At 34.4% G+C, this 23,871-nt stretch overlaps 4 protein-coding genes and 1 pseudogene across 4 annotated transcripts; 1 reads left to right on the top strand and 4 right to left on the bottom strand.

Moving 5' to 3' along the window:
- The first annotated feature begins 20 nt into the window (after positions 1 to 20).
- LOC113866696 (pentatricopeptide repeat-containing protein At1g33350) lies at positions 21 to 1,751 on the top strand. The gene has a single exon (XM_027501506.1). The coding sequence runs from the start codon at positions 21 to 23 to the stop codon at positions 1,608 to 1,610; it is 1,590 nt and encodes a 529-aa protein (XP_027357307.1). The 3' UTR covers positions 1,611 to 1,751.
- A 9,940-nt stretch (positions 1,752 to 11,691) lies between these two features.
- Positions 11,692 to 12,851, bottom strand: LOC113866697 (kunitz-type trypsin inhibitor-like 2 protein). Its single transcript, XM_027501507.1, has 2 exons — positions 12,548 to 12,851; positions 11,692 to 12,038 (listed from the first exon to the last, which is right to left on the bottom strand). Exons 1-2 carry the CDS (start codon positions 12,849 to 12,851, stop codon positions 11,692 to 11,694), a joined length of 651 nt encoding a protein of 216 aa, XP_027357308.1.
- Positions 12,852 to 14,222: 1,371 nt separating this feature from the next.
- Positions 14,223 to 14,970, bottom strand: LOC113866698 (kunitz-type trypsin inhibitor-like 2 protein). Its single transcript, XM_027501508.1, has 2 exons — positions 14,649 to 14,970; positions 14,223 to 14,569 (listed from the first exon to the last, which is right to left on the bottom strand). The coding sequence occupies exons 1-2, from the start codon at positions 14,953 to 14,955 to the stop codon at positions 14,223 to 14,225; spliced, it is 654 nt and encodes a 217-aa protein (XP_027357309.1). The 5' UTR covers positions 14,956 to 14,970.
- A 2,006-nt stretch (positions 14,971 to 16,976) lies between these two features.
- Positions 16,977 to 21,135, bottom strand: LOC113867846 (putative pentatricopeptide repeat-containing protein At1g68930). The gene is made up of 2 exons (XM_027503343.1): positions 17,373 to 21,135; positions 16,977 to 17,026 (listed from the first exon to the last, which is right to left on the bottom strand). The coding sequence occupies exon 1, from the start codon at positions 20,849 to 20,851 to the stop codon at positions 18,605 to 18,607; it is 2,247 nt and encodes a 748-aa protein (XP_027359144.1). The 5' UTR covers positions 20,852 to 21,135; the 3' UTR covers positions 16,977 to 17,026; positions 17,373 to 18,604.
- Positions 21,136 to 21,539: 404 nt separating this feature from the next.
- LOC113866699 lies at positions 21,540 to 22,172 on the bottom strand (annotated as a pseudogene).
- Positions 22,173 to 23,871: the final 1,699 nt, after the last annotated feature.

A 23,871-nucleotide genomic window follows, 5' to 3' on the forward strand; every position in this document is an offset into this window, starting at 1 on the left:
TCCTTCCTCGTACTAAACAAATGAAGGAGAAGCTGAACGAACATGTGTTGGCAACACTAAGCAAAAGCAATCACCTGAACCATTTGAAGCAACTACAAGCCTACCTCATAACATTTGGTCACTCCCACACCAACTTCTACGCCTTCAAACTCGTTCGTTTCTGTGCTCTCACTCTCTCCAACCTCGCCTACGCTCGCCTCATCTTCGATCACCTTCACTCTCCCAACATCTATCTCTACACAGCCATCATCACCGCTTATGCTTCTCACCCCAACACTCACCCTTCTGCTTTTGCCCTTTTCCGCCACATGCTCTCTCTTTCTACCCCTCGCCCCAACCACTTCATCTACCCCCATGTCCTCAAAACTTGCTCTGACTCATGTTCCACCGGTTTGGTGCATACCCAGATATTAAAATCCGGTTTTGATCAATACCCTGTTGTGCAAACGGCTCTTGTCGATTCGTACTCGAGGGTTTTTGGTGGTTTGGGAAGTGCAAGGAACGTGTTTGATGAAATGTCTGAGAGAAATGTTGTGTCTTATACTGCTATGGTTTCTGGGTATGTGAGAGTTGGGGATTTTAATAATGCTGTGAGGTTGTTTGATGAAATGCCCGAGAGGGATGTGCCGTCTTGGAATGCTCTCATTGCTGGGTGTACTCAGAATGGGTTTTTCTACGAGGGAATTGGGTTGTTTAGGAAAATGGTTGTTCTTGCTGGGGAGAGAAGGGGTCAGGGTAACAAGCCGAACCAGGTTACTGTGGTTTGCACGCTCTCGGCTTGTGGTCACACAGGTATGCTTCAGCTTGGGAGATGGATACATGGTTATGTTTACAGGACTGGTTTTGTGCTTGACTCGTTTGTGTTGAATGCTCTTGTGGATATGTATGGGAAATGTGGTAACCTTGAGCAGGCAAGGAAGGTTTTTGAGATGAATCCAGAAAAGGGGCTGACTTCGTGGAATTCCATGATTAACTCTTTGGCACTCCATGGGCAGAGTGACAGAGCAATTGCTGTTTTTGGGGAAATGGTGGAGCATGGTGGTAATGTGAGACCGGATGAAGTCACCTTTATTGGTTTGTTAAATGCTTGCACTCATGGTGGATTGGTTGAACAAGGTTATTGCTATTTTGAGATGATGATTCGGGATTATGGAATAGAGCCTCGGATTGAGCACTATGGGTGTTTGATAGATCTTCTCGGTAGAGCAGGAAGATTTGATGAGGCAATGGAAGTTGTCAACGGTATGAGCATGGAGCCAGATGAGGTTGTTTGGGGTTCTTTGCTTAATGGATGTAAGGTTCATGGCCGTACAGATTTGGCAGAATTTGCAGCCAAAAAACTGATTGAAATTGATCCACATAATGGTGGTTATGGTATAATGTTGGCTAATATATATGGGGAGTTAGGGAAGTGGGATGCAGTTCGGAACGTGTGGAGGACCTTGAAGCAGCAAAAGTCTTATAAAATTCCAGGGTGCAGCTGGATTGAGATTGATGACCAGGTTCATCAGTTCTATTCTCTTGATAAATCTAATCCAAAGACTGAAGAGATGTACAGTGTCTTAGAAAGTCTCATTGGTTTTAGAAATGAAGTCATGGTTGAACTGTAGTCCTTGATCTCATAACTTGCTAAATTCACCATGCTATATTTGGAAAGATTAAACAAAGCGAGGAAGAACTTCAGTAAATAAAAACCCAACACTTTATACCAAAGCCAATGCTGAACTTGCTAAAGAACTAAATTCTGGTGTGTTGTCTCACGATCAAGGATTTTCGTGGGACACCTAATTGTTTGAGAGTAATTACTCACTTCTCTTGTTGCAGCTTTGAAGATTTATCAAGAAAAGAGAATTTGAAGGAAACAAAGCAATTCTATTGCAGTTGGTTTTGTGCTTATGAGAGTAATAATGTCTTGATGCGGAATTACTAAAGCATTCCAAATAGAGCCCATGGTTTGGATGTATATTTTATTCATCTTGGTTTGGCCACTGCATCAATCTATTCTTTTTGTCTTCGGAGGACAGAAAAATAATTGGGGATGCTAATTCATTCAAGATTTTGGAGCTTAATCGATTAGTAAATCATATCAACATGCTTTCTGAATCTCGTTAAGTTGCATTGTTTTCCTAGTTTGCTTATGCTACTGGACAGCTTTTGGCAAGGTAAACTGCTCACAGTCGAATCATGTGCCAGCATAACATGCTTCACCTACATCCTACAAAAGGTTCAGAAAGTGTCTATTGTCACTTTCATGTCTCTGTCGTCACTCCTAGTTATTTAATTTTTGTCTAAAATATTTCTACTCTTGATATAGCTATATGAGAGTAAAAATGATAATTAAGTCCTTCTATTGTTAAAATTGTGCACATTTAATCCTCCATTTATTTATTTTTTCTATCTAAAACTCTTAAATTATTGTTTCTTACTCAATCTTTACAAATTGATTTGATTAAATTGTAATCTATTCAAGATTAACCAACCAAAATATCAAAATTTGTCCAAATTTTTTTAAAAAAATTCTTAAAATTGCTCTTCAAACTCTAGTATCATATTTTATAATTTTTTTTTAACTTTATCAATCAATTATTCATTATCTTTTTTCCTTTCTGAACCTGTAGAATTATTTTATTTTCTAACTTCATTACAAATCATCCAAAAATTTAAATGAAAAAAATAAAGAATTGAGAGTTTTGAGAAAAAAAAAATGGATTGGGAATTAAATTTGCACAATTTAAAAAAAAAGGACTTAATTGACCCTAAACAAACTTGAGGAAATATAATTGCACATAAGTAAAACAAAAGAAATTGAAAGAGCAAATAAGCTTATATTTTTTAATATACTCTTAATTATCAGTTAAAATTTATTAAAAAATTTAAAAGTGTGGACTCAATCTAAAATGAATAAGCAATTAAATAGTGTATGAGTGAGTTTGCATATTTAAATTATTAGATATATTTAAAAAAAAATTAATGGTTTAGATATTTTACATTTACTTACTAATTCTATATATATATAATCTTTCGTAAAAATTAACAAAATTGCTTTTTGAACTTTTAAAACTTTACAACCAATTTTTTATCTTTTACATGCAAATCTTATATATATCTCATTATCTTTCAAAAACAACATATATATTTCTCGTTATCTGTTACAGTATTTTTATGAAAATTATTACAAACCTGAAGTTTCTTAAATCATTCTCAGAACCAGAAGCATAATTCAAGGTCTCACAAGATCAATGAACCTTAACAATCAATATTAAAACAATTTAAGGTCCTATTCTCACTGATTAAAAGTTGTTCCTGTTTGACTATGATACTTCCTTTTATTTTTCTCCCTTTCCTTAAAAACAATAAAAGAAATGGAAGCAACAAAATGAATGAATTAAAGAATTAGGATATATTACATGAGAGGGTATTTTTTACGACTGAGAAAAAAAATATACATGAAACAGGATCAGAATATTAATTGAGAGAAAAAAAGTTCAATCACGTACACCAATTTTAGTAGAAATCCAGCTCCAAAATCTGAAAATAACAAGGTCTAAAAAAATATGAATTAAATCAAAATTCTCTTTTATGTAAGCAATGCATTTACGTCTCAACCAAATTGATGATCGATACACAACTGCGTGCATGACAGGGAATCTTACCATTTATATATTAATTTTATTGCCTTTCACCAAACAACAATATTGCTGATAATAGTGTGCAGAGATACTGAAAAATCAACCCATCCATAGAAATAGGTCAACCATACAGGATATCCGTATCACAAGAAATTATATAAGAGATGTTGACAATTTTTCTTGTAAGTGCTGAAGAAACTGTAAAATAATCCTTGCACGTTTGAAATAACCTTTCCCTTACAAGAAAAGAATAATTGAAAGGAAAAAACGAAATAGTTATTCACCAAAATTTCATTTATTCAATTATCATAATTATACAAAAATATATAACTTAAAAATGAAAGATAAAAATTCGTTTATTTATATTAAGCTTTTGCAGAGCTCATTTAAGACTTCCTCGAATTATTTTTCAACAGAAATTTAAAGCTTAAGAATTTTTTCTAGTGGGAGCTTGTCCAAATTGAGTTGACCTTCATATTCAACATTGAAGTAACTAATTTTGGTGCTGTTTTTGTAGGACTTGGACTTGTTTAAGGCAAAAATGAAGGGCTTTGTTTTTCCTTTATATGAATGGAGAAATCAGCCTTTGTTATGCATGAAATCACCCTGCTAACAGCATTTGCTACAACTTTTCTTGCTTTTGTTATTTGATGGATTATAACACACTCTTATATTGGCAGAAGTACTCTTGTACTTTCTATATCAATATATTTGCCTATAAAAAATTGGTGAAAGGGGATTTTAGTAACCATTTTTGTTTCCAGATATCTGTTTTGAACAAATTATTCTAATAATCTTTCTACAATTTAATAAAGTATTAAATGAAAATATTTAATATTTTTTTATTTACTAATTAAAAGAATTTATGGACGTAAAAAGTAATAAAATTTGAAATCATTGTTTCAGATATATTCCTTCGTACAGGCACCTAGCCCAGTAAACCTACCACATATTTCGTGCTAGCAATAGTCATTGTAGAAGGGATTTTACTCGTTTAACTCTAAATTTAAAAAAGAAAAGGAGCAAAATAGAAGAGAAGGGAAGAATTAATATATAATGAACACCAAGTATCACACAAATATAGTATTATTCCACGACGCTTACACTTTGTTGTATATCAAATGCATCAAACGAAGAGGTATTCATTATTGTTTATTACATATATATTCACATATCAAACACTAATTACAATCGTTGGTCGATGGAGGTTATTTCATTCTCATTCACACTACGGACTTAATTCAATTTAACTGATCAGCTTCTACAAACACAACTTTGAAGGGCTCATGTTGATTTGTGAGAATCAAACGTTTTAATTTCCATTCCTCCATTATCAAACAGCCCAATATTCATACAATGGATCCTACAGAACACTAACTTTTATCCCTCTGCCAATTTCTGAATACTAAACCTGCCACTCACTATTTGTTAGACTTGAGAGCCATCAATACCCACATATGATTTTTGGATTTTATCACCCTTAAACACTAACCATCTTAAGGATTCAGTGCACTTAGGTTTGTTATTTGGAAAGAAAATGTTAACTGCGTCCTTTAGAAAGACGAAACCAGGAAGAAAACCACTTATGCCGAATAGTATTGGCTCACCTTTTGCGAAGTCTTCCTGGAGAACAATAACTGGGCATGTTGAGTTCCCAATTAGTTCTTGTCTTTCCACCACCATTTGGGGCTTTGTTAATTGACATCACATACACTAAATCACCTGATGAGAAAGCTAGTGGAAGGTTGGTGATGATGGTGAGAAAACAAAGAGGATGTAAATAGTAGTGTTGGCTTCATGCTCAATTCACTTGATATGGGTGGGTGGGTGTTGTATGTGTATTTTGATGGAGTACCCTTTGCCACCTTCATTAAGAGTAACGAAGAAATAGAAAGAGTGGACCAAGCAAACGATGGTTATTAAAAAATGAGTAATAATAGTAAAATTTTAATAAAAAAATTATATTTATTATACTTTATATATTAAAGTGGACCCTTTAACGTTCAAATTAATAAAATCTTAAAAAATATAGACATGTAAAACTATCGGATAAAACATGAATTATTAGAGTTTGTTTAAGTTATTTGTAGAATAAAATACACTCATTTTAGGTGGATTAATAAGATTAAATATTATACTAAAAATGATATTAATTTTATATCAACAAAATTTTATTAATTTACTTATGATAAAACTCTTTATTTTATTTTATGGAATAACTTAGAAAATAACCTATTGTTATTGAAAAAACATGTATTTTGGAATAGGATAATGATATTCGACTCCTTGTTAGTCTGTGATGTATTATAATATTTGAGACACTAAAATAATGTATGATTCTGTAACGTGCAAGAAAAATGAGAGCTTAAGAAATGTTGAGCGGGATGTGGAGGGAAAGTTAGTTATATCACAAGGCCACGTGGCACATGATCCGCAAGGAAAGGGGCGAAGGAAAAGCATGAGGCGTAAGAGAGAGAATGTATTTCTAAAGGACTACGTGCTCTAGGGGGATTATGCGTGTGGTATGCTTCTCTTTGAAAATTCCTCTGTTCCCTTCTTCCTGACCCATTCTTCTGTTCTTCTCTTCTGAATTCTTCTCTGTTATTGAACCAGGTTACGTACATCAAGTATGGTTGGCAAAGTCATGGCCGATAGTTCCTGTTAATTTCTCATTTCTGATTCTGTATTGACACTTAGTCTATTGGTTTCCTTTATACGATTTACATATTTGTATTCAGGGATCTTAAACTAGTCTTCGCAGAAAAGTTATACAAAATATACTGGTTGTTTGTTGTTTTCAGTAACAATTGTTTCATTGGTGCTTTCATTGACGCCATGGCTGAGAACACACGTTTGAAGGACTTACAGGCTGAGGTACGTGGTCATTCCGAGGAACTTCAAAAATTAATGGATCTCTTGGAACTTCGTGATCGGGAACAACGGGTTCATACTCAACAAGCCCAAGCAGAGGCTCAAGCTCGTATGGATCAGTTCCAGCAATCCTTAGATTTATTGGTCAAATCGCAATCTCATTTCCATAGTGCCTTTTCGGGTGCAAATCAGTTGCATGTTAAGGACATTTCGTTGGGATTTCCACATTTTGATGGACAATCTTCGGTGTTAGAGTGGATCTTTAAGGCAGAAAAATTCTTTAACTATCATCATACGCCTGATGATGCGAGAGTGGAGATTGCTGCAATCCATTTCGAAAAAGAAGTAGTGCCTTGGTTTCAAATGCTTCAACGTCTTTCTGCTGTTCGTTCCTGGACAGATTTGACGCGCGCTTTGGAATCCCAGTTTGGTCCCTCTCCATTTGACTGCCCAATGTCTGAGCTGTTTAAATTACAGCAAACTGGTACAGTTTCTGATTATTATCTGAAATTTATGTCGTTGGCTAATAGATCAATTGGGTTACCTGATGAAGCTTTATTAAAGTGCTTTTTGAGTGGTCTCCATATTGAAATTAGACGAGATGTGGTCGTTCAGACTCCCATTTGTTTGATGAGAGCCGTAGCCTTGGCAAAGTTATATGAGGAAAGGTATTCACCCACTATTAAATCTGACCCCGCGCCTATTCGACGTTATTCTCCTATTTCTTCAACGAGTTTTAATACCTCTCAGCAACAGTCCAAACCTGTGGTTAAATCATCTCTTCCACCATTATTACCAAAACCTACAATTCCTCCATTGACCAATAGTAATGTCAAAAAGATAAGCCCGGCTGAAATGCAGCTTCGCAGAGAAAAGGGACTCTGCTATTTTTGTGATGACAAATTTACTTTTAACCATAGGTGCCCAAACAGACAGTATTTGTTTTTGAATTTAGAGAAAGATTCATTGGATTCTATTTGCAAGCCACCACCTGATACTGCTCAGCCTATCATTAATGAAGAAACTGGGATTGATGATCATCATTTATCACTAAATGCCCTCAAGGGTGGCATTGGTGTGGGTACGATTCGATTTTTAGCTTATATTGACAAGTTGCTTGTAACTGTTTTAGTAGATGGAGGGAGTTCCGATAATTTTTTACAACCGCGTCTTGCAAAATTTTTGAAGCTTCCGGTAGAACCAGCGCCCATGTTCAAAGTAATGGTGGGAAATGGAAATTACATAACAGCAGAAGGTTTAATTCAGAAATTGGTCATACAAGCTCAAGGGAATTTATTTCAAATGTCTGTATATTTACTTCCAATTTCAGGTGCAGATCTTATATTGGGAGCTAGCTGGTTGAAAACGATCGGTCCTCATGTGGCTGATTATGAATCCCTGAATTTAAAATTTTTGTATAATGGTAAGTTTGTAACATTGCAAGGGGATGTTGATCATGTTCCGATGCAGGCTCATTTACATCATATTCGTAGAATGGTCAACACTAATTCCATTGCAGAGGTCTATAGCATGAAAATGGTGAATCCCAACGTGCAATCTTTTTCCTTGTTAGAATTACCAGTTGATATAGAACCAGAATTGGCTTTATTGTTGAATAAATATGCTTTCATTTTCTCTACGCCTTCAACTTTGCCTCCACCACGTGCACATGATCATTCTATTCCTTTAATGGACGAATCTACTCCAGTAAAAGTGAAGCCATATCGTTATCCTCATAGCCAGAAGGAGGAGATTGAGAAGCTTGTTGCTGATATGCTTCAGGAAGGGATTATCCAGCCCAGCAAGAGTCCTTTTTCTTCACCCATTATACTTGTGAAAAAGAAGGATAGTTCTTGGAGAGTTTGTACTGACTATAGAGCATTGAATGCAATTACTATAAAGGATAGCTTTCCAATACCAACTGTTGATGAGTTGATTGATGAGCTTTTTGGTGCCACAATTTTTTCTAAGTTGGATTTGCGATCTGGATATCATCAAATCCTGTTGAATCCAGATGATCGTTATAAAACTGCTTTTCGCACGCATCATGGACATTTTGAATGGCTTGTCATGCCCTTTGGTCTAACAAACCCAGCCACTTTTCAAAGTCTTATGAATGATATTTTTCAAGGCATCTTGAGAAAATTTGTTCTTGTTTTTTTCGATGATATTTTAGTTTATAGTTCATCGTTGAAGGATCATTTGTATCATTTAGAAGTGGTCTTGCAGATTCTACAACGACAACAATTGTATGCAAGGTTCTCTAAATGTTCATTTGGAGTAAAGGAGATAGACTATCTTGGTCATACTCTTTCAAGATCAAGGGTTGCTATGGATTACAACAAATTGAAGGCTGTTAAGGAGTGGCCGAGACCAATTAACTTGAAACAGTTACGTGGTTTTCTTGGTCTTACAGGGTATTACCGGCGATTTGTCAAAGGGTATGCCCAACTAGCAGCTCCATTAACTGATTTGTTGAAGAAAGAGGCTTTTCAATGGACTGTGGCAGCTACCAATGCTTTTCATTAACTGAAGGAAGCACTTACTACAGCATCGGTTTTGGCAATACCGAATTTTTTGGCACCCTTTGTTCTTGAAACAGACGCTTCTGGCTTGGGTGTGGGAGCAGTCCTAAGTCAGGGAAATCACCCTATAGCTTATTTCTCTAAGAAATTGTCATTGAGAATGCAAAACCAATCTGCATATACACGTGAGTTTTATGCTATTACTGAGGCGTTGGCAAAATTTAGACATTATCTTTTGGGCCACAAGTTTATTATTAAAATGGATCAGAAAAGCTTAAAGGAATTAGTTGAGCAGCGTTTACAAACCCCGGAGCAGCAACAATGGTTGCCAAAGTTCTTGGGCTTTGATTTTACAATCCAATATAAGCTAGGAAAAGAAAACATCCCAGCTGATGCTTTATCCAGGAGCTTAATGGTTGCGTGGTCAGAACCAATTAATCAATGGTTTACAAGGGTGGCTGAACTAACTCAAAAAGATACTAGGTTGAAGAACCTCTATGATCAGTGTGTGGCCAATCTGTTACCGTCCTCGGAATATTTGATTCAGGATGGGTTATTACTTTGGAAGGGTCGTATCATGCTACCCTCTGATGACGACCTTATCAATCAGGTGCTGTTGGAATTTCACTCTTCTAGAGTTGGAGGTCATGCGGGAGTTACAAAGACCATGGCTAGAATTTGCTCTCAATTCTTTTGGCCTGGAATGCAGCAGAGGATTCGAACATTTGTACGTGAATGCCAAATTTTCCAGCAAGCTAAGGTGCAGCAAGCTTTACCTGCGGGCTTACTCCAACCCTTGCCAATTCCATTACATGTTTGGGATGATGTAGCAATGGATTTCATCACTTGTTTGCCCTTGTCTCATGGGTACTCAACAATTATGGTCGTAGTGGACCGACTCTCCAAGTTTGGTCATTTCATTCCACTCAAGGCTGAATATACAAGTAAAATAGTTGCTGAAGCTTTTGTCAATAACATAGTTAAATTGTATGGTGTACCTCGTTCCATTGTTTCAGACAAGGACAGAATTTTCATCAGCTCATTTTGGCAACATCTTTTCAAGGCTCAGGGTACCACACTTGCTATGAGTTCTTCATACCATCCCCAATCGGATGGGCAAACAGAGGTTTTGAATAAAACCTTAGAAATGTATCTTCGATGTTTTGTGTTTGACAATCCAAAAGGGTGGTATTCTATGCTTCCGTGGGCCCAATTTTGGTACAACTCTTCCTTGCATCAGAGTATTGGGATGTCCCCTTTCAAGGCTTTATACGGTAGGGACCCTCCTACTGTCATAAGGTATGAAACTGCTTCTACTGATCCAGTATCTGTTCAAGATATGCTCCAAGCTCGTGATGCAATACTTCAGCAATTAAAATTGCATTTGTTTAAGGCCCAGCAATACATGAAGCAGCAAGCTGATAAAAGACGGAGGGATTTGCATTTTGCTGTAGGAGATTTGGTCTTGGTAAAATTACAACCGTATAGACAACATTCTGTTGCCTTACGGAAAACTCAGAAGTTAAGTATGCGTTATTTTGGTCCCTTTGAAGTCTTGACCAGAATTGGAGAAGTTGCTTATAAGCTTAAGCTTCCCAACACTGCAAAAATTCACCCAGTGTTCCATGTGTCTTTGCTTAAGGCATTTAAGGGAAGTCATTCACAAACTTATTTACCTCTTCCCCTTACTACTACAGAATTTGGTCCTTCTGTTCAACCCTTGCAAGTTTTGGACTCCCGAATTATTATGAGACATTCACAGTCAGTTCCTCAAGTCCTAATTCAATGGGACTCTTTAGATGTGGCTGCTGCTACGTGGGAGGATGTAGATGAGATACAAGAGTCATTTCCAGAATTCAACCTTGAGGACAAGGTTGTTTGCAATGGAGGGAGTATTGTAACGTGCAAGAAAAATGAGAGCCTAAGAAATGTTGAGCGGGATGTGGAGGGAAAGTTAGTTATATCACAAGGCCACGTGGCACATGATCCGCAAGGAAAGGGGCGAAGGAAAAGCATGAGGCGTAAGAGAGAGAATGTATTTCTAAAGGACTACGTGCTCTAGGGGGATTATGCGTGTGGTATGCTTCTCTCTGAAAATTCCTCTGTTCCCTTCTTCTTGACCCATTCTTCTGTTCTTCTCTTCTGAATTCTTCTCTGTTATTGAACCAGGTTACGTACATAAAGTATGGTTGGCAAAGTCATGGCCAATAGTTCCTGTTAATTTCTCATTTCTGATTCTGTATTGACACTTAGTCCATTGGTTTCCTTTATACGATTTATATATTTGTATTCAGGGATCTTAAACTAGTCTTCGCATAAAAGTTATACAAAATATACTGGTTGTTTGTTGTTTTCAGTAACAATTGTTTCAGATTCCTTAAAATTCCTTTAATGCATTCATCACGCCTTAATCTAACAACCAATAATAATTATTTAAGAACATTTAAGGAACTAATTTTACATCAAAGGTGAGTGAGAGTGAGAGCATAGGAGCAGGAGAGAACAAATAAGAACACAAAACCATTATTCCACTTATTCAGCGTTTGCATTGAGATTTGGCTAGGAACTAGGGGCAGAGTGAATGCACATCACAACTTTAACGTATATATGATTACATTCATTAACTCAAAGCTTTGAACCTACTAGCTTATTCATATATATTTTATTCAAGCTACAGACTTAACAACTGCATCAAAATGAGAAGCATCTACAAAAACAATTTGAAAGGGCTCATGCTCAGTGAGATTCAAACGTCTTCCACGCTCACCCTTGTGTGCATCATAAGTACCAATATCGAAACATGTGTCTGAATCACGGATGCAAAACACAAGCTTGTATCCAAATCCGTATTTCTCAATGTGAAATTTGCCATCAATCGTTTGTTGCCCTGGATGCTGTTCTGGGCCACCAATGCCCACATATGCCTTTTGAATTTCTTTATCCACAAACACCACCCATTTCGAGAATTCAGCGCAATCCGGCGTCTTTGTGAACTCAATTTCCAAACGGGTACCTACATAGATATTTCAACATCCTTGTTTAGGGAAGTAAACCCATTATTTGTTTATATTAGAAAGATTTAATCCTTTATCTACGATGATCATATATTATATACAGTTTTTCTAACGGATAATAAAAATTATGTGTAGTAATTTTTTTTATATAAAAAGCTGCTGAATTCAACTAAATGAAGTGATAACATGTTATAGTTTTAATCAAAGTATATTGTTCATTAGTTTTTTATTATGTAACCTTAAGCTTAACTAAAAAAAAAAAGAGAAATTTATTAAGTTCAAACTAGTTCTTTAATATTTGGTTTTGACTGGTCTTGGAATTCTTACTGATTTTGAAATCAGGCAATCTTTTATGTTAAGCAAACTAGGGTATTGATCTGTTTTAGTTCAACCAATAGAATCAACCGCTCTAGTTTTATTTTCAAAAACAATTATCACAAAAAAATTAAAAATATAAAATTTGATAGTTTTAGATAAATAGTAATCAAGATTTAAATATATGACATACCCGTAAAGATGATGCCGGGGCTTATTCCAGGTATGGTGAATTTCACTGGCAAGCCACGTTCAACTTCTGAAAATTCTTGCAAAACAGTAACTGGGCAGTGAGAGTTCCCAGTTCGGCCAAGTCTAACGCCACCACCAGGTGGCCCAAAGATAGCTGGCAGAATGTAGTATTTGCCACCTGGGAAAATAGGGTTGCCATTTATGTCCACCACTTGTTCAGCATCATTTGAGAATCCTAATGGAAGGTTGCTGAGAAAAGCAAACAGAATGAGCAAAGAAAGGGTTGGTAGAGGCGTTGGCTTCATGGTTTATGCACTCAATAGTTTGTATATCTGGGCTTTGGTGAGTTATCTTTGGGTCTATACCTCTATATATAGTATTTTAGAATTACAATAAAATAACTATCAAACTTTAAATATGTCTTTTTTCTGTAAAATTTTAAAATATGTATTTCTTTTTAATATGTATTTGATAATTATAAACATAAAAAAAAATTGTTATCTCAATTTGAATTTTACGATATAATTTATTATCTATTTTATACTTGCTTTTAAAAAATTAATCATTTTATTCGAATTGCTAACTAAATAATAGAGAAATTAATAATTAAATTGCAATTTTCGTAAGAAAAAATATTTGAATTATTCGTAATTATAAAAATAACATGTACACTTACTTTGCGCTTAAGAAATATAACCCTATTTTTACATACTTTCAATCTTCAACATAAGTCTTTACAATTATAGGTGTTATTTACAGGTCTTTCAAATATTTTAATTATTAAACTAGTTTTTTTTTAATTGTCATTACTTTAATTTTTTTAAATATTTTGTCATTTAATTAATTATATTAAAAATTGTCAAAAAATATGTTACTAATAACAGGTGTCAAATTGAAATATTTATCTTTTTTTAAAATTTTTTATAAAAGATAAAATTAATTAATCCACCCGATAGCGTAAAAATTAAGATTATTAAGTACTTAATGTAAAAACAATTGAAAAACGAAGATAATATACTTTAATGGAAATCCCGACACGGCAATGCAGTAGAAACGTGGTGTATTACAACATATGCAACACTAAAATGATATATGATTCCTTAAATTTTGAAAGTGAATTGATTTAAAACTGAGGAAGGGTTATTCATCTTAAACTTAAGTGTTTATTTTTGAATGTTTTAAACAATTTTAAAATTTAAAATTTTATATTTATACAAATTTAATTTATTATTAATTCACTGATACAATAATTTATCATCTTAACAAAACACACTAACACTAAACTGTGGATTGATGCGTTAAAATATAAATTCAGGAGCTCCTCGTGGTCCTCGAGGAGTACAATCTTTATTTTATATATGTTATGCTTGTTCTACGTTAATGGCTGACATGTTTATATATGTTTCAACATGTGGGTCCAATCTACTTTTCTAGTAACTTGCAGATCAACATGCACATTCTCATTTTTATACTAAACTTTAATGAGAGAAAGAGAGATGAGGCGAAGAAGAGAAAAATCACAACACAAAATCATTGTTCCTCTTATCCAGCGTTATTTGGCTAGGAACTAGTGGCAGAGTTAATGCACATAACAGCAGCAACAACAACGTATGATTACATTCACCAACTCGACACTTAAAATCCACTAGCTTATTCATATACATTTTTTCTTTCGTTCAAGCTACGGACTTAATAACTGCATCAAAATGAGAAGCTTCTACAAAAACAACTTCAAAGGGTGCATGCTCAGTGAGATTCAAACGTCTTCCACCCTCACCCTTGTGTGCATCATAAGTACCAATATCGAAACATGTGTCTGAACCACGGATGCAAAACACAAGCTTGTATCCAAATCTGTATTTCTCAATGTGAAATTTGCCATCAATCGTTTGTTGCCCTGGGTGCTGCTCAGGGCCACCAATTCCCAGACATGCCTTTTGAATTTCATTATCCACAAACGCCACCCAATTCGGGGATTCAGCACAATCCGGCGTCTCTGTGAACTCAATATCCAAAGGGGTACCTACACGAATATTTCAGCAAATTTTAATTAATGTTGATTGTTTTATATGAACTAATCAAGATTTAAATATATGACATACCCGTAAAGATGATGCCAGGGCTTATTCCAGGTATGCTGAATTTGACAGGAGAGCCTTGTTGAACTTCAGAAAACTCTTGCAAAACAGTAACTGGGCAATGAGAGTTCCCAGTTCGGCCAAGTCTAACTCCACCACCAGGTGGACCAACGATAGCTGGCACCAAGTAGTATTTGCCACCTGGGAAAATAGGGTTGCCATTTATGTCCACCACTTGTTCAACATCATTTGAGAATCCTAATGGAAGGTTGCTGAGGAAAGCACAGAGAAGGATCAAAGAGAGGGTTTTTGGAAGTGTTGTTGGCTTCATGGTTACTCTAATTATTGTAGCTGTGGATGCTTTGTTGATCATCTTGGGTCTACATATATAGTATTATAGCCAGAGAGGAAAGGGAAATGCGACAAAATAAGTAGCTAGGCACTTTATTTTGATGGTCTAATGGGAGGAAGAAAATAGAGGTTATTTTTATTTAGAAGAAAACATATTGTGATAAACGATGAAATATAAAATGATTTTGATTTATAGAGTGTAAATTTTGTTGGATATTTTTTATTTTATTTACTTTTAGGGGTAAAAATTTTAGTGGGTATTTATCAATTTTTTATTGAAAAATTTAAAGAGAGAGAGCGACAAAAAGGGAAAAAGAAAATCAAATATGAATATAAAAAATTAAGTGCAAAAATATAAAACTTGAGAAGTATAAAAATAAATAATTGTAAAATTGTTGAAAAAATATATTATATAAACAATATATTTCTTTAATTTTTAATAGTTACTCACATACGTGGATGCAGGGAGTGATGCATGTTTAAAATAGATATGCACGTGCTGTGCCATTGAAAGGTGATATATTTGTTTAATTTATATTTGTAATTAGATTTTTCTAAATTTGAAAACATTCATGTGCATGGGTAAGTGGAAAGTTGTTTGTTGATAAATTAAAATAATATTTATTTATAATTTGTAATAATTTGCGTTTAGAAGAAATTAAACTATGCATGAGTTCCGCGTGAAGGAATATTTTATTCCTCCAGAATTGAAACTGGTCCACGAGGAGTATATAATATATGGAGAAACTTTTAGTTAAGCTTTGTTTACTATAAGAATTCAAATTAACCATTAAACTTTTATTTAAACTATGCATTTTTGTTTTATAATGAATGCTCGGACATTGATCTACATTAATTACACTACAACATACAAAAAATAATAATTAAGAAACGATTATGCATTATCTTAAAAGTTGTTTAAAATATTCTGACTTCTCTTAGAGTAGATTATATAACTATTCTTTAAATATCACTATTTAATGTAAATGTACTTAAAAAATATTTTATATCATAAGCATTGCTGTTCAAAGTAAATATTATTTTAAAATTAATTTTTATAATCACTTTTTAAAGCATAAATCGTGAATTTAAAATTTTTCAATAATGAATTAGAATTAGTTAGAAAATATAATAAGAGTAGAGAGACATTCAAAATAAAACTTTTGATGAGGTCCTTAAGTTTGTAACACAAATTTTCTATTCTCTTTTTCTTTAACAAATACTGAAACTGAAAGCACAAAATCATTTTTAATAGTAAATAAATGATAATGTTGAATCGTGAATGCTCCACAGGGAAGGAATATTTTACTTTCTTCACGTGGAGCACGACCTCAGTTTTGTACAAGTGTTCGTCAATATTTTACCACGTTAGATTATATTTCAGGCTTTTATCAAAATAAATTATCTTTTTGGTTTTTATCTTTTATTTAATTAAAAAAACATTTCAAAATAATGAATTTTATATTAAGAAAAAATTTAAATAAAAAATTCACTATTAGCTTAATTTAAAATTGTTAGTAAATATTTTTAATACAACTTAATTTTTTTCACACTCTCTTTTGTTCATCTAAAAGAGTGAAAACAATTTTTTTTATTTTATTTTTCACTTCATATCATTTAAACATCTAATTTTTTTTGTTCTCCTTTTTCTTTTGTCTATTTTACATCGTATGCAACCAGACTATTAAAGTTCAAGAAAAGTAATATTTCATAGTGAATATAGAAAAGGCTTTTCACGAAGGATAACAATAAGGTGAGAAGGAGTAAAAAAAAATGAACTATAATATTCCCCATATGACCCAAATTAGGCATATAAATGGGATTTTTATTGGCCTTTCTATACACAAATGGTTTAGGACTACTTGCAAATCCTCTTTGCTATCAATATCTAATGGCATTTCAACAATCATTATCTAACTTGAATGATTATCACTAGCAATTTTAGTTAGATTTCCCTTCAAATACAAGCGAATTCGTGTTCCTCTAGATACAAGACATTCCTTCCATGTCAAAACATTCCTTCCAGTTTTTGTCATTCAAGTTGATGTAAACTGCAAGCAGATACAAGAGGAAAGCAACAAGAAAGCCCAAAATAGATTTGAATTTTGAAGTAAATAAGGTATTTTGCTACATTAACAAGAAAATAAACAGGAAAAATTGAATTTTCCTTTGTTATATCTTCAAGCCCCGTATAATGTACCCATAAAGATACAACAACAAAAGGCAAAAAATCAATTTTCTTGCCAATTGTGGCATTAAAATCAGGAAAATGATGGGACAAAAATAATCAGTATCTGATGCTGGCGGAGCAGATGGAAGAAGGGTATGATTGCAATGAAGAAAAAATAGTGTGTTGATGGGTGAAAAAAAGGGAAGAGAGAAAGATCAAATGCTTACTGTTAAAGCTAGTATATACTTCACAGATATGGTTTGCTGAATGTCTCTGAAATCGCCTCTTTTTTTATGCATCATTCTTATTAGAGGGAAAAAAAATATTGAATTAGAAATTGCATAGACATATTTATACCTTCTAGTTTAAAGACATATGAACATTTTAAACATATCTTCTGATTTATAGGTGTAAACTGTAAACTATGGAAACGCCGCGGAGACTGGAGAGATCAGCAGGTAAAACAAAAAACATTGAATACAATTGTTTGGGGTGCTTTTGAAACATACCTCCATATGAAAGGACACCATACAATTATATCTCTACCACAATTTTGCAACTGCAAGCTAGAAAACAAGGTCTTCCTTCATCTTGTTTGTATCGAATTGGGTTAATGTCTCGGCCAAACACGTGCGCTCCTTTCATAAAATGACATCATTCCATGTGCTTCCTTATATTTCTACACCATTGGGTTATGACGAATTAGAGCAGTTGAACCCACAGTGGTCTAAAGGATGGACTCCAACCATTAATCAAGGGGATTGGTTGATGGGCTAACATTATGATCAGACTGGTTTCTAAAACTTGATATGAACCCAAATCAAATCATGAATAGAGAGACTAATTCAAACAAATTTCAGTTCTGTAGCAACTCTTCAAATGCTTTCTCTCCTTCACTAGCAGAGAAACATATAAGCAACTCTGTTGTGGTAGCATCTAGTAGAAATCCTTTGCTTTTCATTATTTGAAGGTATTTTCTAGACCTGGAAATATCACATTTTCGCAACAATCCCTGAACAAACACGTTATACGAGCATTTATTAGGCAAGCAGCCATTCCCTTCCACAGAAATTGAAGTTGTTTCTAAAATAGGTCTTATATTGTAGTTAATCATTAAGGGGGATTGTGAGGAATTTTAACAGACATGCAGACGTGCTTTTGTGCAAACACTTCAGTATGTGCTCATACATTCATCAGTTGTTGAGTTTCTTCCCCCTCAAATTATAACACCATTGATAAGTTAGTAGGAAGAGGGGACCATATTTTGTGATGCGGTTCAAGTCAGTATAGAATTGTAGGATACCCTACGCAGTTGCATTGCACTTATATGGTAATTATACTCACTTTTGGAAGAAAGAGGTTATGTCTCTTCAAAATGAAGAATCCAGTGCGTAGTAGTCATTTTACGAAATAGTTTTCTGGATTGCTTTTAGACTTTAGAGAACAACAACTGGACCTGTCACCAAAAGTCTCCACATGAACACATTCCATCTTTAAACAGGTGGAATCGAGCGGCATCTCTTACAAGAATCTCTCTCTGGGTGATCTTAGATATATACTTGGTTGCATTGTGGCAATCCCCACAAACTCTCAAATTTTTCACTATTCGTATAGGGAAACCAGGAGGAATAAATATCAACCCAAAGGCAATTGCAAGCTTTTCACTATGGTGATTAAGCATCTTTATTTTCTCGGAATCCTCTACATCATGCAGAACAGAATTCATATCAGGTACATATCCCTCTTGAACCATTTTATGGTTCAACTTTTCTAGCTCAGAATATATCTGATCTGAAAATGGGTTGGACCGATCATCAGCAGAGAAAATGTATACTTGATTCTTATATTTGATCCAGCTACATCCCGGTTCCTTTCTCAGACCCTTATCTCTCATCCCTTTTCTTAATTTGGCAACTTCTTCCCATTTCCCTTTAGCAGCATACATGCTTGAAAGTAAGATGTAGCTAGCAGTGTTATGTGGTTCTAATTTTAGAAGAAACTCAGCTGCCCATTTGCCAATTTCCATGTTCCCATAGAATCTACATGAACTTAATAAGGATGCCCAACCAATTGCATCAGGGCTGAAAGGCATCTTGTTTATAAATTTTTTTGCCTCTTCTAACCTCCCAGCTCGACTGAAGAGGTCAATCATGCAGGTGTAATGATCATGAACTGGTACAATTCCATGTTCCGTAATCATTGAATCAAATATCTGATTTCCTTTCTCTACTAGTCCAGCTCTACTGCAAGCTGAAAGAACCCCAATAAAAGTAACTTTGTCAGGTTTGAAACCATGGGCTAACATGCTTTCAAATAACCTGATTGTTTCATTGGCTTTACCAAACTGGGCATATCCAGAAACAAGTGCAGTCCAAGAGACTTCATCCCTGAAGCTCATTTCACTAAAAAGTTTATGGGAGTCTTCAATGCTTCCACATTTACCGTATAATGTCACCAGAGCATTGGAGACAGTAATAGAAGAAATTAGGCCAGAAACCAAAGCTCTTCCATGAAATTGAGCACCTTCTTCTAGGCTTGCAAGGTTTGCACAGGAGCTAATTACACTCCCAAGGGTGAAATCATCTGGTTCAATCCCATATTTTTGCATATCACTAAAGACTTTTACAGCTTCTTCACTGTAACCATTTTGTCCATAACCCACCAACATCGCAGTCCAAGATACAACATTTTTGCAAGTCATCTTCATAAACACTGTTTGTGCTGATTTTATACTCTTACACTTGCAATACATGTCAACAAGAGCGCTACCAACATATATATTATCTTGATAATCTGTCCTAATTACGTAAGCATGAACTTGCTTGCCTTCTTGCAAAGCCATAACACCACCACAGGCAGTTAACACACTTCCAAATGTGTACTGATCCATATCTAGATTTTCCAATCTCATCTTTCTGAACAAATCGATTGCTTCTCTGGACAAACCATTCTGAGAAAATCCCGTAATCATTGCAGTCCAAGAAATTGAATCCTTTTTGCACATCTCATAAAACAATTGCCTTGAATCTTCAATTCTACCACATTGCATAAGCCTCGCGATCATTGTATTATACATAACCACATTCTTCTCAGGCATCTCATCAAAAGTCTGCCTTGCACAAGATATCAGCCCTGTTTTTGAGTACATATCCACCAAAGGACTCCCAACAAAAACATACGACTGGAAACCAAATTTCAACACATGCCCATGAATCTGCCTACCCAAACGAATACGGCCCTGATTGGAAACAAGTATAAGCATAGTTGACAATGCAATTGGATTCAAATTGACGGTCCCATCATTCAACATCAGATTATAAGCCTTCACGGACTGAACGAGGGAACCAGAAGCAGCATAGCCTGAAATAAGGGAATTCCAGGACACCATATCTCGCGCTGGCATTACATCAAACACGTGTTGCATCTGAGGAAGACGAGCCAATTTGGAATAGGAGGATAGAAGGGTGTTCCAAGAATAGATATTCGGTTGAGGCATTTGGTCGAACACCCTGCAGGCATAGGTTATGCTGCCGAGCTTGGCATAGGTGTTGATGAGGTTGTTTAACAGAAAGGTTTCGGGGTTTGGAGAGGCCTTCAAAATGTGGCAGTGGAGCCTCTTTGCGTCCTGCGTTTGGTAGCATTGTTTGAGCAATGCACAGTATTGGTTAGAAGTTGAAGAAGAAGAAAAAGAGCGTGACACTGACATGTAATCCAATTGTTTTGTAGCAATGAGATATGGCAAGAAATATACAGGAGGAGATTGCCAATAACCAGGAATCAGAGCAGAATTCACCCAGCAGCTCTGTTCTCATTTAGCACGAACTTCACTGCCCTAACGCTAACTTGTTCTTCCAATGTTATTGTTAGTAAATAAAAAATTTAAATAGTCAGGTTTGGATGGGGTTAGCGCTTGCTTCCCCTACTTTTCAACATCTACTTCACCACTTCGGTGGTTCTTTCGGCTCTGTGAATCCACTCTCTTCTTATAACTAGAATTCGAAATATGATTTAATATGTATTATGTTATTATGATAACTCAGAAAATTTTTAATGTAAAAAAGAAAAAGGTACCAAATATAATATTTTTAAATTTCTTATGTAATTTATCTTGGAGATTAGATAACCCACTAAAAAACATATTAACTATTTATTTAAAGTGTATCTAAAGACATGCAATAAGAATTTATTTATAATAATTTTTTATTAAAAATTATAAAATATCATATAATATAATACATGTTACAAATTTTAATTAAGAATTGTCTTATTATTGAATAACTGATGTATTAACTCCACCTATTGGATGCTTATTCTCTGCAAGAAAAGAAAACATTACAAGAGAAAGGGTCATTATCAAACCACTTATTATTCGATTCTAGCATTGGAGATTATATTCAAACTGTGGAGCTTCCACTGGCATCAGCATCAACAAACACAACTTGGAAGGGATCACCATTGGTCAGGATCAAACGCCCTCCATTTTCATCATCATATCTCCCAATATCAAAACAAACACTAGGTGGGGCAGTAATTGTGGGACAGAACACAAGCTTATAACCCACATCATATTTTTGAATGTTAAACCTACCAATTATGACTTGCTTCCCTAGATGGTCTTCAACACCACCAATTCCCACCCATTCCTTAGGAAAATCATCAACAATCACCACCCACTTGGATGATGTAGCACACAAAGGTTTCTCTTCAAATTTAATATCTAATGGTGTGCCAGTGAATATGATACCAGGGCTTATTCCTGGTATGGTGAATTTTATTGGTAGGCCATTGACAACCTCAGAATAATCTTGTAAAATAGTAACTGGGCATGTTGAGTTGCCAGTTTCACCTAGTCTTAATCCACCACCCGCTGGTCCAAAGATAGCTGGCAAAATATAGTATCAACCAGCTGGAAAAATGCGGTTTCCATTTGTGTCTAGGACTTGTTCAGTACCTTGTGAGAAGGTTAATGGAATGTTGCTGGTTCATACACTGAGGAGGAAAGAGAGGGTAAGTAATGCAGGCTTCATGGTTTTATATGTAAAGGATGGAACTATTTGTCTCTGTTTTGGTGCCTCCACACCTCAATTTATAGAGTTTTGGTGAGAGTTGCTTGTGATCTAATGTTTCACCAAAAATCAATGATGTTAGAGGAAAAACTGATGTATAATGTTATTGGCTTTTTTTAGTTATTGAATTAAAATTAAAGTTTTATTTTAATAATGTGTAATAATTTTTTAATATCAATATTTATTATGTAAATTATCAAAATTAATTACTCTAATTTTTATTAAAAATAATACTAAAAATACTTTTAATATTGCTTCTAATCTTATAAGATTTCGGTCAAAGTTTTCATTTAAGTTTCATCTTATGTCAATCTCTATATATACAAATGAGAAAAAAAGAAAAGAGAGGAGATTTGATATATGTTTTTAATATTTAAAAATATGCTTTTTCAATTTTATTTAAATTTTATATATTTTACTACCTATAACTAAAACGGTTAAATTTAAGTACCTCATCGAATATTAAAAGAAATACGAGTCTTTTTGTATTTTTTTAAGGAATAAAAAGTAAAATTTTAAACAAAGAACTAATTTAAAAATCATATTTCAAGAAAAAAATTTAAGCAAAAGAAGAATTTAAAAAAAATCTACAAACTATTATGTTAAAACGATTAGATGAATTTTGACGAAGAAATATTACAGTAAATGAAAAGGACAGCAAATGTAGTGTGCATATTATGAAAAGAAAGGTTAGAACATATTCCACAGAACAACAAAGTTGGTGAACAATAATCGTAGAATTTTGAACTCATTCATTCTTGTTTTCTGCAAGTGGTATGTACGGAACATAGGATGAAGCCGCCCACATGATGATTTGCAAATGTGATGCTGTGTTGTTTTTGTTTCATGGAAAATGGTCGAAAGTTCGATTACTCCATTATTGTTATGAAAGGCATGTGAAGCATATCAATCTTAATGAAATATATAGAGAGACTCACACGTGTACAACTATTAGATAAACAAGTAAATTGTTTAATATAGAGAACTCTTTCAGTAAGCAAAGTTGGATGGTAAAATGAGAGTGACGTTGTTGTAAATATATTTTCACGTTAAAGTTTGTATTTATATCATTTAAATAAAAGTAAAAAATAAACTCTACATCTTATAAGGTGAAATATTATTAATTATATATTGCATGTGTGTTGGGTAAGAAAGATTTTTAGATAGGGAGCTTTACAATGAATAGAATACCATGATACAACTCTAAAATTTTAAGGTAATGAGTGCATAATTTCTAACTTGACCATATCCCATTTTATGTGAGACTAATTCACATTTGACTCAAACACTCCTCTTCAAGTATGAACCTATCAAGTGCATAAAACAACTCTTGCTCTCTTCACGTGGGTTGTCGTCCATTCAACAAATTTTTTTTGGATTTCACATCCTCCGCATGTGGGTGCTACCAGCTCTCTGCTAGGACTCATCTAGTGTCACCGTTTTTTTTATGGTGCACTCTTACACTTGACCATGGATGCCAACCATTGGTTCTTTCTGCCGTAGCATATCTACTCGTCTGAGCTGGTCACCTGAATTAACTCAGCTCTTATATTACTTTTGAGTAGTAGGAGTTTTTTTAGGTAAGAAGTTTTACAATGAGTAAGACACCACAATACAATCCTAAAACTTTAAGACAATAGATGCACGAGTCTATCTCTTT

Source organism: Abrus precatorius, unplaced genomic scaffold, assembly GCF_003935025.1.
Source record: "Abrus precatorius isolate BTA unplaced genomic scaffold, Abrus_2018 Scaffold5, whole genome shotgun sequence".
NCBI lineage: Eukaryota > Viridiplantae > Streptophyta > Magnoliopsida > Fabales > Fabaceae > Abrus > Abrus precatorius.

Coding starts and splice junctions, on each gene's coding strand:
- LOC113866696 (XM_027501506.1), top strand. CDS start 21: ATGAAGGAGAAGCTGAACGAACATGTGTTGGCAACACTAAGCAAAAGC.
- LOC113866697 (XM_027501507.1), bottom strand. CDS start 12,851: ATGAAGCCAACGCCTCTACCAACCCTTTCTTTGCTCATTCTGTTTGCT. Junction 12,039..12,547: donor CCCCGGCATCATCTTTACGG/GTATGTCATATA, acceptor ATATCTATGTAG/GTACCCGTTTGGAAATTGAG.
- LOC113866698 (XM_027501508.1), bottom strand. CDS start 14,955: ATGAAGCCAACAACACTTCCAAAAACCCTCTCTTTGATCCTTCTCTGT. Junction 14,570..14,648: donor CCCTGGCATCATCTTTACGG/GTATGTCATATA, acceptor ATATTCGTGTAG/GTACCCCTTTGGATATTGAG.
- LOC113867846 (XM_027503343.1), bottom strand. CDS start 20,851: ATGTCAGTGTCACGCTCTTTTTCTTCTTCTTCAACTTCTAACCAATAC.